The sequence below is a fragment of the Mirounga angustirostris genome, unplaced genomic scaffold, assembly GCF_029215605.1.
Source record: "Mirounga angustirostris isolate CCGP_5_RB_7025 unplaced genomic scaffold, mMirAng1.0.hap1 SCAF_1, whole genome shotgun sequence".
Classification (NCBI taxonomy): domain Eukaryota; kingdom Metazoa; phylum Chordata; class Mammalia; order Carnivora; family Phocidae; genus Mirounga; species Mirounga angustirostris.
In genome coordinates, this window is record NW_026991709.1 from 3,156,830 (window position 1) to 3,172,838 (window position 16,009).

The 16,009-nt window shown below is 59.9% G+C and overlaps 1 protein-coding gene and 1 long non-coding RNA gene across 5 annotated transcripts in view; one reads left to right on the forward strand and one right to left on the reverse strand.

Moving 5' to 3' along the window:
• LOC135362560 (uncharacterized) lies at positions 1–8,173 on the reverse strand. Of its 3 annotated transcripts, XR_010407405.1 has the most exons (5): positions 6,020–8,173; positions 5,570–5,681; positions 2,517–2,752; positions 1,299–1,552; positions 1–1,017 (listed from the first exon to the last, which is right to left on the reverse strand). It is a non-coding gene; the product is annotated as an uncharacterized LOC135362560 (long non-coding RNA). The 3 variants fall into 3 exon arrangements; XR_010407403.1 differs by having other exon boundaries at positions 2,605–2,752; positions 5,570–8,173; XR_010407402.1 differs by having other exon boundaries at positions 5,570–8,173.
• Positions 4,875–16,009, forward strand: part of CBS (cystathionine beta-synthase) — a 24,491-nt gene continuing 13,356 nt past the window's right edge. For both annotated transcript variants that reach the window (XM_064578301.1, XM_064578308.1), the window contains exons 1-8: positions 4,875–5,033; positions 8,771–8,972; positions 11,641–11,747; positions 12,816–12,950; positions 13,321–13,400; positions 13,481–13,615; positions 14,065–14,134; positions 15,422–15,513. In XM_064578301.1, the coding sequence (XP_064434371.1) occupies positions 8,779–8,972; positions 11,641–11,747; positions 12,816–12,950; positions 13,321–13,400; positions 13,481–13,615; positions 14,065–14,134; positions 15,422–15,513 (813 nt within the window). In that variant the 5' untranslated portion in view covers positions 4,875–5,033; positions 8,771–8,778. The remainder of the gene's footprint in view (positions 5,034–8,770; positions 8,973–11,640; positions 11,748–12,815; positions 12,951–13,320; positions 13,401–13,480; positions 13,616–14,064; positions 14,135–15,421; positions 15,514–16,009) is intronic.

The window sequence follows — 16,009 nt, forward strand, 5'->3', positions numbered from 1 at the left end:
GCCTCATAAGAAGAGACTGGAGAGCTGGTTCCCTGCCCGCCCCCCACCGTGTGTGCGAGCCAGGGAAGCAGCCCTCCCCAGGCCTGAGCCTTATCTTGGACCGCCAGCCTCCAGAATGTGAGAAATAAATGTGTGTTGTTTAAGCCAGGGCCCCCCCTCTTGTTAAGGAATCTATTATGATGATGCTGGATGAAATGGTAAGGAAGACTTTCTTTTTCTTTAAGTGATCTCTATGCCGAGTGTGGGGCTGGAACTCACGACCCGGAGATGAAAAGTCACTCGCTCCGCCGAGCCGGCCAGGCGTCCCCGGAAGGGAGACTCTATTCAAGACTCTTGCAGTGGGCCTGTGGCTGTAGAGAGAGAGTTTGGGCTCAGCGCCAAATATGAGGACAGCTGGGGGCAGACAGGGAGCAGGGGAGCATCAGGGCTGGGCACCTTCTTGCTAAAGGCAGGGAGGTGGGCCAGGGGCTTCTCCATGCGGGGGGGGGGGGGTCAGGGGACGTGAGGCACTTGATCAGGTATGACAGTGATTGAATAGGGGGGTGTCTCTCTAAACTCAGTAGGATTCTTGCTAAACCTGGCAAGGCAGGCTCAAGCGGGGTGGGGGGGAGCGGGCGGGGGGACAGGGCTGGGGGCTAGTGAAGAAGAGGTCAGAGGAGCCTGGCCAAAGGTCAGTCACCCTAATGGCCTCATTTTCACTTTGTCACCTCATTAACTACCTACAAACACAGTTACATTCTTAGGTGTGGGGGCTGGGACCTCTGCACAGGAATTCGGGCCCATTGGAGAAATGTCCCCATCCCAGGACTGGGGCAGGGGGTCCAGATGGGCCTGAAACACCTCGTGTGACAGAAAACAGGGTGTTGGGGCATCTGGTCGGTGAAGCGTCTGCCTTCGGCTCAGGTCATGATCTCAGGGTCCTGGGATTGCGTCCCTCATATCGAGCTCCCTGCTCCGCGAGGGCTTCTCCCTCTCCCTCTGCTTCTCTGCCTACTTGTATGCGCATGCTCTCTCTCTCTGTCAAATAAATAAATGAAATCTTTTAAAAAAGTAAAGGACGGACCTGAATGCACATTGGTGTGAATCATTGAGTAGGTACGGGAACGGGCGAGGCCCAGCTACTGTGTTGGAATGCCAAATAGCAAAGGTAGAGGGGGCCACGAGCTAGAACAATCCCCCCAGGCAACCTCTGTCATCGAAATGGATTCCGGCAGACTCTCCAGGGAAGTTTAGCCCAGAGAGCGCGGGTTTGAGAAGGTAACCGGGTATTTCCAAAGCATCTCTCCAAAGATACTTACTAGTTACAAAGCGTAAAACCTGCAGCTTCACAGCGGAGAATCCCCGCCGGAGAGGGGCCACGCAGACACCCCCGTCACCCCCGTGCCTTCCCCAGGAGGCCATCCCGCGCCAATCACAAGGAGACATCGGACGAATCAGGGACATTCCACCAGACGTCTGTCCTCTCCGCGTCACCAACGCCGTGGCTTCATGTAAGAGCGCCCACAGGGGCCCGGCCACTGGGTGCGGCGTGCTCGGGGACTCGCCCGAGGTGCTGGCAAACGGACTGTCGATTAGATCATGGGTTTGTACAGTGGTCACTTTTTATTTTCGGTTTGGTTGTCTTTTAAAGACTTAATTTCTCTAAAGCAGTTTTAGCTTAACTTCTTGATTTTGGCCTCTATCTTGTGGTTATGGAAAACAAATTCTTTTTCAGAAATAGACACTGAAGTAGTTGGTAAAGGGAAGCCATGTCTGCAGCTTAATCTTAACCATTCAGAAGAGCCAGCCGGTCAGAGGACATAAATAGATGGCACGCACTCACATTCGTATTATAGAGACAGACCGAGACACAGTGTGAAGAAAAGGCAATAAAAATTTAACATTCGGAGGCACCTGGCCGGCTCAGCTGGTGCAGCACGAGACTCTTGATCTCGGGGTCATGAGTTCAAGCCCCACGTTGGGTGTAGAGATGACTTAAAAATAAAATCTTAAAGAAAAAAAATTTAACATTTGGAAAATCTGGATGAAGGGCATCTGGGAATTCTTACTCTTCTTGCCACTTTTCTGACAGTCTGAAATTTTGTTAAAATTTTAAAAAGTTTTTTTAGTACTTGGGCGCCATAACAAATCACTATAAACTTGGACAGCTAGAAGTCCAAAAGGTGCCGGCAGGGCAGCGCTCCCTCTGTATCTGTAGGCTCCAGGGGAGGGTCCTTCCTGCCCCGCCCAGCTCGGGGGTGGGGGGTGGGGGGGTGGCCCGAGTCCCTCATCCTGGGCCAGCATGACTTCCGTCTCTGCCTCAGTCGTCCCAACTTCTCTCTTCTTACAAGGACACTGGTCATACTGGATTTAGCATTCCCCCCCCACCCCCCCACCCCCGCCCTTGTCCAGTACGACCTCCTCCTATGTTGATTAGATACTCAAAGACCCTATTTCCAAATAAGGTCATATTTACAGATTCCAGGGGTAAGTAAGAGTAATATTTGGAGATCTAGTGAGTATATGGGAATTCTTACTCTGTTCTTGCCACTTTAGTGACAGTCAGAAATGATGCCAAAATAAACGAATTCAGAGCATAATTTAAAACTTTCTTGTTCGGGGCACCTGGGTGGCTCAGTTGGTTAAGTGTCTGCCTTCGGCTCAGGTCATGATCCCAGGGTCCTGGATCAAGTCCCGCGTTGGGCTCCCTGCTCAGCGGAGAGTCTGCTTCTCCCTCTGCCTGCCGCTCCCCCTGCTTATTCTCTCTCTCTCTCTGCCAAATAAATAAATAAAATCTTTAAAATAAATAAATAAATAAATAAAATACTCCTGGTTTGAAACCCTCCAAGGGCCCCGGAGCGTGGAGGCTGAAGGCTCGACCCTGGCCTCCCCCTCCCCCCCACCACCCCCACCCCCGGCCACTCCTGTTCTTGCTTCGGTCACACTGACCACACTGACCTCTCCTGGGTTCTTCCAGCCCCTGAGCTTGCTCCTGCCCCAGGCATTTGCGCAGTGGCTGTTTTCAGCCCGGAACATTCCTTCTTGAGAACAAGATGTGGCTCCTCGGGTCACCTGTCACCTGTCCAGAGCGCCTTCCTGACCACCTGACCTCATACTAGCTCCCATCCACGCCTTCATCCTTCTTCACATTAATTCTCATTAGTGGAAATTTTGTTATAAAATGAGATCTAGTTGCGCCCCCTCCCCTAGAATAGAAACACCCCAGGGGCAGAGGCCCTGTTTGTTTGAGTTTCCCGGTATTTCCAGAGCCTGGGACAAAAGCCCACCAAGTCACTGCTGGATGAAGCGCGACCTCGAGGTGCTGGGCCGAGCTAACAATGCTTCTACCCCTGTGCACACCTTGGGGCACCGTCCCTGTCAGTCCTACAGCTGCCAGGGGAAACTCAAGGGTCCACCCCAGAACCTCAAGAGGCAGGCTCTTTAAAAGTCAAGAGCGCACAAGTTTGAAACCTTGTTGGCTGTGACCTCCCCGGTGGCCCCAGGGCGCCCTTGAAATGGGGAGGGCCTGTGTAACACGTGTTTCTGAGCGGCTTTTGTGACTTCTGGCAAGTCTCGGCGAGCTCCGGTCCCTTCCCAGTCTTGTGGGGCGGTCTCCAGCCCGGGCAAGCACTGGGTCTGCTGGGCACCTGCACGATGCGGGGCAGAAATCAAGCCCCGGAAACCCCGCCGCGGGGAATCCAGAGCCCGGGTGCCTGGTGCCTGCTGGGTGCCCCCCTGACCCGAGGCCGCGGGGACCAGGGCAGGCGTGGGGGTACCTAGCAGGTGGGCTACTTGCGGAGGATCATCCTCGTGGCCTTACCAGCCCTTCCCCGCTCCAGAGGGCCCGTGGTAAAACTCATCAACAAGTATTCATTACACTCCCGCAGAGCAAGCGGTTAACCAAGTAAAACGGAATCGGGATATCGAGTACGGAGCGTCCGCACCCCCAGGAGTCTGCGGTTCTGGTGGGGGGCCCAGGGGGCGGGCAGAGGCGGGGGGGTTCGGGGAACGCGGGGGAGAGATGAGGGTAAAGGGGCTCCTGGCCGGCGGATGCGTCAAAGGGGAGTGGAAACCGGGTCCAGGGCCCGCGGCTGGGCAGTGGGGGCGGGGGCGGGGGGCCGGAGGGTGTTGCGGGAGGGGTAGCACGGGGGAGGGGGCGGGGTCCGGAGCCTGCTGCTGGGTAGTGGGGGCGGGGAGGGGGATGCGGGCCGGGCAGCACGCGGGGAGGGGGCGGGGTCCCGAACCTGCTTCTGGGCAGTGGGGGCGGGGAGGGGGATGCGGGCCGGGCAGCACGCGGGGAGGGGGCGGGGTCCCGAACCTGCTTCTGGGCAGTGGGGGCGGGGAGGGGGATGCGGGCCGGGCAGCACGCGGGGAGGGGGCGAGGGCCAGTACCCGCGGCTGGGCAGTGGGGGCGGGGAGGGGGATGCGGGCCGGGCAGCACGCGGGGAGGGGGCGGGGTCCCGAACCTGCTTCTGGGCAGTGGGGGCGGGGAGGGGGATGCGGGCCGGGCAGCACGCGGGGAGGGGGCGAGGGCCAGTACCCGCGGCTGGGCAGTGGGGGCGGGGAGGGGGATGCGGGCCGGGCAGCACGCGGGGAGGGGGCGGGGTCCCGAACCTGCTGCTGGGCAGTGGGGGCGGGGAGGGGGAGGCGGGCCGGGCAGCACGCGGGGAGGGGGCGAGGGCCAGTACCCGCGGCTGGGCAGTGGGGGCGGGGGCGGGGGGCCGGAGGGTGTTGCGGGAGGGGTAGCACGGGGGAGGGGGCGGGGTCCCGAACCTGCTGCTGGGCAGTGGGGGCGGGGGCGGGGGGGTGGAGCGCGGTGGGTGGGAAGGGCGGGGACAAGCGCGGCGGCGGGCGGGGCGCTCCGCACTCGGGATTGGCAGGGCGCCGGCCCTCCGCCCCCGCCTCTCGGCCAATCGCCTGCGCGCACCGTCGGCCGCCGCGTCCCGCAGGCCCCGCAGCCCCAGGGTTGCGGCTCCGGTTAATAGGTGTCGGCCCCGCAGCTCCTCGCGCCTGGACGCGCCCAGCCCGCCCCGCTTTCCTGCGTCTCCGTCCAGGTGAGCGCCCGCCGGGCCGAGACCCGCCCCGCCTCTCGGCCGGGGGCTCGGGCGGGGGTCCCGCCGGGGCCTGGGTCGCCCCCCCCCTCCGCCGGAGTTGCATCATCTTCACCTGCACGCGGCGGAACAGGGCCGGCGCCCCGCGCCCCCGGACCCTGCCCGCTCCCGCGCGTCCAGGCCGTCTTGCAGCCTGGGTTCAGCGCCCACGTGGCCCCGGGCCGCCCCCCAGCTCCCGCTTTTGTAGAGCGGACGGGGTGGGGGGCCGGGAGCCGGGCTGCGATCATTGATTTTTCGCTGAATTTTGGACGGTAAAGGGCTATTTCGCAAATCGCTTCTTTCCGCCAGTTGTATGAGGTGGGAGTAAATATTGATGTTGCGTGGGCGGCACGTGAGGTGGGTGCCTAGGGGGGGAGGCGACGCGGGGTCGTGCCCCGGGCACATACGCGGGGGTGAGGGAGGATGCCCTAAGACCCCCACTTCCGCAAGCCCTAGGCGAGGCGGATGGCCGAACGCGCTTTTAGCTTCTCGAGGATTACCTGGGCGTGCTTCTCCCGAACTGTCCCGAAGTGCCCCTCCCGGGCGGTCTCCCACTCGGGATTGGCAGGGCGCCAGGGTCTCCCAATCCTCTGTAGGGTCTCGATCTCCCACCTGAAAACGCACACTTTAAGAGAGGAGTTTTCTCCCTCTGCACCCTTGACCTGCCCCCTTCCCCCAACACTGGGCCGACTGGCGCGTGTCTGCAGAGTACAGGGTGCACTCGGGGCGTTGTGACCCAGGAGGGTCTTGCGCTTTAAGGTGGGGCGGGAGCCAGCCGGGCGGCGCCAGGTGAGCCCGCCTCCCCAGGACGCACGTGCGTCGGGGTGCTGGGGCGGGGGGCGCGGAGCCCGCGGGTTCCGACCCGGTCGGCGAGCGGGCGTCCGGCCCAGGGCTTTTGGGGGCCGCGGAGACTCGCTCGGCTTCCCCCTGGGCACGCAGCGGCTCCTCACCTGGCCGGAGGTTGCGCCCGGCGAGGCGAGTCGCCGGGAAGGAGGCGCGGGGCTGCCCCGCGTCTTCCCGGGCCGCGTCTGCGAGCGATGTGGCCGGGCCGTCGGCCTCTGATGGGGAGCGACGTCTGTGACTCGGGGGCTTCTGCAAGATGGGAGATCACCTGCCCGCGGGCTACTCTGGCGCCCGACGGAGAACCGGCGCTGTTCCGCTTAGGTCTTTCCAAAAGGAGGGAGGACATCCTTGAGGGGCTTCAGGGAAGGTCTGAACCTCGATAAAGGAAGTGGGTGATCCCGAGGCTTGGAAGAACCGCCGCTCTAAGGACGCGGGCAGGACAGCTGGGAAGGCTGGTTTCTCCCAGAAGGCCCCCAGCCTCGGGGGGCCTGGAGAATTTCCAAGGGGTGTGTGACTTGAAAAGGGTGCAAAGGTTCCTAACTCCCTGTTGGCAGGCTCTGGCCTAGGGGTCTGTGGGCAGCCGCTGGGCTGGGCTGCATCAGGCCACCTGAGCTGGGGGAGAGGGACCCAGCTGGGGCTTCCTCTGCCCTTGCTGATAACCCGCCTGCCTGGCCGGGTGAGCTCCACAGGAGAAAGGGAGCAAGCGAGCGGCCCAGGAGCCTGGATTTACAGCTCCACGGGAGGAGCCCTGTGCACCTTCAGCCCAGTTCCCCAGGGCCCTCGACCTTTTCACTGCAAAACTGAAGCTCCTGGGGAGCAGAGGAGGTGCACGGCTGGGATCTGGGGTCCCTCCTGCCTGTCAGAAGAGCTCTGCGGCTGTGTTCAGAGACCACCCTGAGCCACATCCCTTACCATGGGCTTCCTGGCAGGGACTTTTCCAAACCCGCAGGATTCAGAGCCTTTTTTTTTAAAGACTTTATTTATTTGTTTGGCAGATAGAGAGTGCGCAAGCAGGGGGCGCAGCAGGCCAAGCAGAGAGCCCAACATGGGGCTCGACCCCAGGACCCTGGGATCATGACCCCAGCCAAAGGCAGGAACTTAACTGAGCCACCCATGCGCCCCTAGCCTTTTTTTTTTTTTTTTTTTTTAGAGCAGTTTAATTTTAGGAAAAATTGAGAAGACAGGACGGAGAGTTCCCACGTATATGCCTGCCACCTAACACAGTTTCCCTGATTAGTCTCTTGCATTCGTAGGTACCTGTGTGACAGCGAACAGGACTCTTCACTGAAGTCCATACTTACTCAGGTTCCCGTAGTTTCCCCTAACACCCTGTTTGTCTTCCGGGATTGCAAGCAGGACCTATCTCCTTTGTGCCACAGAGTTTCCGCTGTGGGAAGTTCTCCGCAAGCAGTGCATACTTAGCTGGGCTCTGTCTTCTGGTCAGTGTGGGAAATGGAAGAAGGCAGCAGAAGAGGGGCTGAGCTCAGTCCCCGTCTCTCCGAAGATGAGGGTGGCACCTGCTAGTTGTCTCCCCAGAGGAACGAGGCAGGGCTACAGCCAAGTGAAGCCTCACCCCTGAGTGAGCCCGCCCCCTTCCCTCCCTCCCTTCCGTCCTTCTGTCCGCCTGTCCCTATTGTTCAAGGGTCAACTGTGTTTAAGGTGTAAAACTTGATTTTTTTTTTTTGAGAGTGTTAGCGAGCGCTTGCACACGCGAGAGAGGGAGGGGCAGAGGGAGAAGGAGAAGCAGACTCCCCACTCAGCAGGGATCCTGATGCGGGCCTCTATCCCAGGACCCCCGGATCATGACCTGAGCTGAAGGCAGATACTTAACCAACTGAGCCGCCCAGGCGTCCCTGATTTTGTTTTTAAGATTGAAAGAGAGAGAGCCCGCACACGCGTGCACACTCAAGCTGGGTTGGGAGGGGATGGAGGGAGAGGGAGAATCCCGAGCAGACTCCCCGCTGAGCGTGGATCCTGACATGGGGCTCGATCTCATGATCCTGAGATCATAACCTGAACTGAAATCAAGAGTCTGATGCTCAACTGACTGCATCACCCAGGTGCCCCTGATTTTTTTTTTTTTTTAAGATTTTATTTGAGAGAGAGAATGAGAGAGAGAGAGAGCAGGAGAGGGGGGAGGGTCAGAGGGAGAAGCAGACTCCTTGCCGAGCAGGGAGCCCGATGCGGGACTCGATCCTGGGACTCCAGGATCATGACCTGAGCCGAAGGCAGTCGCTTAACCAACTGAGCCACCCAGGCGCCCTGATTTTTTTTTTTTTTTTTTAGTGGAACCTGCCCTACGTGCGCCAGTCGAGACAGAAGCCCTTTTTACAACTTGGTGTTTGGGTCTGATGTATACATTGTGAAACAGGCACAGTCAAGGAGGATACCCGTCACCTCCACATAGGAGCCTTTTTTTTTTTCCCCACACGCCCCCATATTGAGAAAAAATTTTAAACTTTATTATTTTTTTATGGCCAGATATTTCCATTGTGCAGATATGCTGCATTCTGTTTATCGCTTCATCTATGGTGGACACTCAGTTTGTTTCCACGTGTTGCCCATTGTGAGCCCGAACGTGGTGTGCAAACATCTCTCCCCAGTTGTCTGGGTATATGCCTGGGAATGGGACGCTGGCTCACATGGTGGTTCTGTGTTTAACCTCTTGAGGAACCACCAAGCCATGCCCAGCAGCTGGGGCTGCAGTCTGTGTTCTTGTTGAGCTGTTTGGGTGGAGCCCCGCCCCCCCGGGGACCAGGTGAGCCGAATTCCCCTGGTCCAGCGGCAGCAAAGCGGACTCGGCAGCAGGTGTTTAGAAACGGCCTGAACCGACTGAGTCTCTCCGCTCCCTTTGCCAGATCCCAGCATGCCTTCCGAGACACCCCAAGCAGACGCGGGGTCTGCAGCGTGCCCCCACCTCTCAGGGGCACACCTGGAGAAGGGGCCCCCCGGGGACAAAGAAGCCAAGGAGCGCCTGTGGATCCGTCCCGATGCCCCAAGCAGGTGCTCCTGGCAGCTGGGCAGGCCCGTCACGGACTCTCCGCATCATCACACTGCCTTGTAAGTACCTGTTCCGGTTCCCAGTTGGTTTGTCTCTTACCTTGAAGGGAGGAGTCTGTGTCCTGGAAGCCACATAGCCGTGTAGACCTGAGGTGTGGTCCCCCCTCATAATCACTCTGGAGGGGTGGTGAGCTGGGGCGGGGGGCACTGTAGGGATGAGTGGCCCGAGGCTCAGAGAGGCCAAGGCTTGTTTGCTCTGTAGCCCAGCACCTAGATCAGTGCCCAGCGAGAGTCGATGGTGAGTCAGTAGCTGGATGTGCCCCAGTGGCAGACTTGGAGCGACCCGTGGAGGTGACATTTCTAGCCCCCTCCACTGGCTGCACCCACGTATGGGAGGAGAGCCTGCAGATTTCCAATCAGTAGGAACACGCCCGCACTTTTTTCTACTTAACTCTAGGTGATGAACGCTCCTGATCATGAAATATTTTCCTGCGAAGGGCTCTTTTCGTGGTTGGGCCCCAACTGTTGGATAAAGAATTGTTAAGCTCTCTATTGAGTATTTAGATGTTCGCAATGATCTTGGGTGAATAACTATCAATATAAAACTGCATCTTTAACAAGAGCCCACGGTATCTGTGCCCTGTTCTAGATGCAGGAGATCTGTCTGTGGGAAAGGAAAAAAAAGACAAAAATCCCTGTCTCGTGATAAAACTTGACTGCACTAAACCTTAGGCTTGTCTTCTGTCCTTAGTATAATCTCCTGGAAGCAGAGAATGTGCTCTCACGTGTTGGATTTTTGTCCCGGATACAGTGCTATACCAGTGGTCGTAATTCCTGGTTTGAACATCAGAAGCGAGGGGTGGAGGGGGGTGCAGGCCTCAGCGGGGCTGAAAAATGTACAAATCCAGAAGCTGCAAACATTAAATGTGTCTCAGTGCCAGGAGCTGAGGAGGCCACGTCGGCCGCTGGCCAGACGGGATGAACCCTCACTTCCCAAGCAAAGCCGAGCGGGGGCAGAAGGGCCGTGTGAGGCTGGGGTGTGGTTGCTGCGGGGTGGGGGTGGGGGCAGGGGGCAGCAGAGAGAGACCGGGGTTCCTGAGGGCTCCTGAGCTCTCACTCGGAAAGCCTGGTGTGGAGAGGATGCTCTCTTACCTGGGTCGTAAAATGGTGTTACACCTGCACCTCACATACTGGCCTAATTAGCCTGTTTAAAGATGCGGTGGGATTGCCCTCCTGAAGGCCTCCAGGCTCGCCCCTGCTCAATTCTGTACCCGGTCCTGGTTCCCGTGTAAGCTTCTGGGGGCTCACCCTCCTTGCCCTCCTTAGCCCCTGCTGGGCCAGGAAGATTCAGGGGTAGCTGTTTAGCTCTGTCCCTTTGACTAGTTAATGAATCAACCCCCAGCCTCACCCTGAGGGCCTGGCCTCCCTCCAAGGCTGACGTCAGGAGCCCTTGGCCCCCAGCCAGGCTTTCCCTTCAGCCCAGCATCTGTGAGGTACCTCTCTGCTGGGCTTGCCTCCGGCCTGCCCGGGGTGTCCCCCCGAGCCTCTTGGAAGGCTGCAGTTGGAGGTTGGGTTCCAGCTTGTCCGCCTGGAGGCCTGTTTGGGCCCCCGGCGTGGGATGCTCCGCCTTAGCGCCTCCAGACCCCCTGGGAAGCTGGGCCTGCTGGGGCTGGGCGTGGGGCCAGATTCCTGGAGCAGTGGGCTCGCCGGAGTCTGAGAACCCTGGGATGTATGTTAGAAAGCCAAGGCTGTGGGAAGCGATTGCATTTCTCGGAACTCAGGTCAGTGGTGCATATTGCCAAGCGAATATTCGGTGAGCCCATCCGTGGTGCAGACAGGAGGAGGGTGTGGAATTGGCATCAGTCCCCGAGGGTAAGGATGGAGGAAACTTCCTGGGGGCCCTTCAGGAAATGCATCTATCATGGTTTGCACGCACGCCAGCCGGGCTGTCCACACCCGCCTGTCACCTGAAGAATGGGGAGAGGGAGCCAGTCACTCGAGTGTGAAGGGAGACTGTGGGTCCATGATATGGAAACCCACACTGAGCTGGAGGGCCTTCTGGGAATTCATCCTGACCTTGACCCCAGGGGCTCCAGGGACTCCCCGAAGGTCTTTGTGGTTTTGTTGGGAGCATGGTGCTTCATACCACCTGGGCCCAACATTTTCTGAACGACGCCAGATGTCCGGCCCGCACCCTTGGCAGCCGCCGTCCTCGGCCTGGTGGGCAAACAGGCGGCCTGGGGGGTCTGGGGCTCTGGGGTTGGCACCAATTTGTTCATCAAGGAAAAGAAAAGGAGGAATCCTAGGGGTCGGGGTGAGAGAGGGATGGAAGTAAGGGTCCCCGGAAGAGACTTTCTGAACAGATGGACCAGGACCTGTCGAACTTAGTGCTGTTACTTCAACCTTCTTATTTGGAAATAACACAAGAAGTCGCAGAAACGACACAGAGGGGTCCTGCGTCCCTGCGCCCAGCCGCCCTGTGACGCCCGCCGCCCTGGACACGACCTTGGCACAGTCGACCTTAGCTGAGCTACCGGCGGGGTTCGCTTCCGTCGGCTCCCATGCGTCCTCACGTGGCGTGTGTGCACACGCGTGTGTGAATGTGCCTGTGACCGTAGATCTGTGCCATCACCCAGATCCCAGTAAAGCCAGTTCTTTGATTTGCTTCTTGATTAAAACAACGTGCTGGACTGCCAAGTCTGAATAATCACGGACTCCTCTGTTTTAGGGCAAAATCCCCCAAAATCTTGCCAGATATCCTGAAGAAAATTGGGGACACCCCCATGGTGCGAATCAACAAGATTGGGAAGAAGTTTGGCCTGCAGTGTGAGCTGTGTGAGTACCTGGCGCCCTCTGTCCGGTGCTTGGCCGGGTGGCTCGGTGGGCCCGGGGATGTGGGGTGGCCCCCCGGGCCCCTCGTGGGGGGCAGAGGGGCCAGGAAACGAGCTGGCAGAGGATGTCCGAGACCGTATCCGGCCCAGCAGCGACGTGCCGGGGTGACGGAGCTGGCCGCTGTGGTTGGGGCCGCACGCTGGTCAGCTCAGACTCCCGCTTCAGCGCCGGCCTTCACACGGGCTAGTTAGAATGACGGCATTCGGTAGTTCAAGTGTGGGACCTGGAAGGGTCCCGGGGCGCAGGCCTGCCGAGCGGCCAGGCATTCGGGAGCTCCCACTCATCACATAGCAGCACATTCTCCCGCCAGGGCCTCTGCCCGGCTCTAGGGGGTAAGTCCGTGGTTGGATTTCAGAAATCGGGGCAGACTAGGCGCAAGGTGGTCGTGCCCATGTTACGTAGGCCGGCCCGGGCCCATCCACGCGCATCTGGTGCCGTAGCCATCCCGCCTTTTACAAGCGCTGGGTGTTTGGGAGGGAGCCTTCCCACGGGAAAGAAGAGCAGAGACGGGTCAGGGAGAACTCGGGAGAGCCCCGTGTGCCTGGGCGAGGGGCTTCTCCCAGTGAGGAGGGTGACAGGAGGCAGGCGTGGAGCATTTGCAGGCCCTGATCGGACAGGGCAGGGCCACGTCCTGTTTAAGGGGGGGCGTGGGGCTCACATCGGCCGCCTGCTGCATGTCCCATGAGTCTGTGTTGGGACAGTGCTCCCCCAACGGGGGTTTTCCTGGCCCATGCACCCAGCAGGGGCTCCCGGTGCCTTTTTCTCCTTCACTTGGAATGGCTGTGGGGCCGACAGCAGGTGGACGGGCACGTGGGAGTCCCCCAGTGAGCCAGCGCTGACCCTCCTCCAGGCGCAGGCGGGAGGTGGGAATGGAGAGGGGCTGGTTTGCAGAACCAGCAAAGACTGTGTCTGTCCCCACATCCTGCCTGTATCAGAGTAAGGGTGGGGGGGCGCGGCAGGGATCGGTTAGGGGGCAGGGGCCTTCTCTCGTGATTCAACCTCGGCTCCCAGTGGCCAAGTGCGAGTTCTTCAATGCGGGCGGGAGTGTGAAGGACCGCATCAGCCTGCGGATGATTGAGGACGCCGAGCGGGCTGGGACGCTGAAGCCCGGGGACACCATCATTGAGCCGACGTCCGGGAACACAGGTGGCTGTTGGGACAGGCAGGAGGGTCCCCTGGCCTGGGGCGCGCTGCAGCTGCTTGCAGCCTGTCTGGCGGGCCTCTTCCCTTGGCCGTTTGCTCAGCACCTGATGCACGCGTCCAGGGTGGGGCTGGGGGCGGGGGCCCAGGACAAGCGGGAGGCGCCGGGCGTCATGTTGCTTCTGGGTGGGCACGCTCACCTTTGCCTTTCTACCTCTGGCGTTCTCTGCCCTGACTCCTTCGCTCCGAGGCAGAAGGGGCTGACATCAGGCCCTTTTGGAACCCGGGGTGCCGTCTCCCTGGGCCTTCCTGGCTGCGGGGAGGGGCCTGAGGGGGGGCGCGCCGCGGCCGCCTCTCACCCCGCCACTGTCCCCAGGGATCGGGCTGGCCCTGGCTGCCGCCGTGAAGGGTTACCGCTGCGTCATCGTGATGCCGGAGAAGATGAGCACCGAGAAGGTGGGGGCAGGGGTCCTCTCCCGGGGCCGCCCCTGCACACCAGGCCAGCGGGGAGACGCAGGCCTCCTGTTCCTCCGCAGGTGGACGTGCTGCGGGCCCTGGGGGCAGAGATCGTGAGGACACCCACCACTGCCAGATTTGACTCCCCCGAGTCGCACGTGGGGGTGGCGTGGAGGCTGCGAAACGAGATCCCCAATTCTCACATCCTGGACCAGGTGAGGCCGGGGTCTGGGGGCGGGCGTGCACTCGGGGGTGGGGACCTCTGTCGGGGTGGGGGCCACAGAGGGGCCCGCGGGCAGCGGCGTCTCCGGCCTGGTCAGGCCCTGTGGCGGGTGGCTCTCTGCTCTCCGTGCGGGCTTTGGAGGGCTCGGCCTGGGCTGGAACGGCCTGCGCCGTGGACCCTGGAAGCGCTCTGTCGGTGTAAAACGCACACAAACCTTTCTACCGGAAACTGTCTGCCTCACTTCACTTCTGGGTTAATTCAGAAAGCGCATCTTCTGGAGAGCTGGATTTACTGCTTTGTACCTGTTGAGGTTCCTAAAACTGCCCATGCCATTGGCCACTCTCACCTGAGCTGCCGGGCTCCTCTCTGGCTGAGCTGTGCGCTCCTGCCCTGTGGCTGTTGCCCCTTCCGGGTGTCTGACCTCGCCATCTTCCCACGCAGTACCGCAACGCGAGCAACCCCCTCGCTCACTACGACACCACCGCCGAGGAGATCCTGCAGCAGTGTGAGGGTGTGTACTTCCGTCCTCCCCTCCGTCTGTCTCGACGGCATCTCCCCCTGCTTGCCTGGGAGTGTACGAGTCACTTACCCGCTCCTTGGTAAACTCCTATTCATCCTTCAAAACCCAGCTCAAATGTTCTCTCTCTGTGACATCCTCTCCAGAGCATCTCCCCAGAGAGGTCTTCTCTCTCCAATGTGCTTTTTCAGACTTTGCCTTTGCCTCTCCTCTAACACCAGACGTATGTAGTCCTATTTGTGTGCCCAGCAGTGTGTTCTCCAGACCTGCAGGGGCTTCTGAGTGCAGGGAGCGCGTGTGTCCCAGGCTGGTGCTGGATGTGTCCCTGGGCTTCACGCTGCGGAAGGGCACTTGGCATCGAGCCCCAATCTGAACCGGGTGGTGGCACCTGTGGTTGGTTTACTTTCTGTACGGACATGAGCTTCCTTGGAACCTTTCTGCACGTTCAGAGCCAAGGCCCGGAGGGGTTGTGCTGGTGTTTGCTGCTGGGCTATTTCCCGAAGAGACTTGAGGGAGAAGGTGCCGGGCGATGGGTCCTATTGGCTTCCTGCTTGGAATCTGGAGCTCAGGAGCCGGGCAGCGAGCTCCAAGCATTTGCTCACCCAGGTTTTATGTGTGAGAATTCTCTCATTTGGCAAAAACCAGCCTCTGCCTTGGCGTGCGTGCCCGCACGGACTTGTCTGTGGGCTGTCTGAGCTGGCCCCTCGGCAGGGTGAGAGCCGGGTGATGTTTGAGCCAAGCCCGAGTGATTTCTTCTGTCTCCTTTATAATTCACTTCCCTTAGTCACGTCCCAAACCTGACACCCTAGGGGCGGCCTCCAGACGGCGTGGAGGGACACACGCCAGATCGCGATTTCCGTGGCCGTGTATCCGTCAGCAAGATTGAAATGCCCCCTGCGTCACTTGCTGTGAATGCTGTTTACGATCTAGCACTGTAATGAAAGGCTGTTGAAACACGAGAATAGTTTCTCTGGACCCTTTCCATAACCAGCCATCGTTTTGGTTATGTTTTCACTTGTTAGTAAGCGTGGGGCGGGGGGGCGCCTGGGTGGCCCAGTTGGTGAAGCATCTGCCTTCGGCTCAGGTCCTGGGATCGAGCCCCACATCAGGCTCCCCGCTCAGTGGGAACCTGCTTGTCCCTCTGTTCCTCCCCTGCTCTTGCACGTGTGCACGCTCGATCACTCTCTCTTTCAAGTAGATAAGTAAAATCTTAAAAAAAGGTGGGGGGGTGGGCCGGCTGGGTTAGGGCCTGAGGATCCCTGACGCAGCTTCTGCCACCAGGGAAGCTGGACATGCTGGTGGCTTCGGCAGGCACGGGGGGCACCATCACAGGCATCGCCAGGAAGCTGAAGGAGAAATGCCCCGGGTGCAAAGTGAGTGACCCGGGGGCTGCGGACGGGCGGGCGGTGGAGGCACCCGGGCATCAGCCCTGCCCAGAGACCAGGCCCTGACGTGTGTGCGTCTCTCCCCTGCGGCCTCAACTGCACTTGGGGGCGGAATCGTCCAGCTTCTGGGCGTCAGGCCCCCAGAGTGGCCTCTGCTGTAGAGCTGAAAGTTCCCAACATTTCTGCTTACGGCCTTGTGTCCAGGGCAATGTGTGTGTCTGTACTGGTCTGGGAGTGGCGAGCCCAGATGCTCTGGGGCTGGGGCAGTTGGCTTGGGAGGCCTCCAAGGATTGTTCCAGAAGCTCGAAGCTCTTAGGCTCGGGTCCCACATGCGCCCCATCTGAGAAAGCATCTGGATTTGGAGTTAAGCCTGGACCTGGGGAGGGGCTGGTGGTCCATTTCTCTGCTCTCTGTCCCCACAGGCTCCAGCTGTCCCCATAGGGGCAGTCAGGGCTTTTCCTGGGGCGCCCTGCTCACCAGGTCC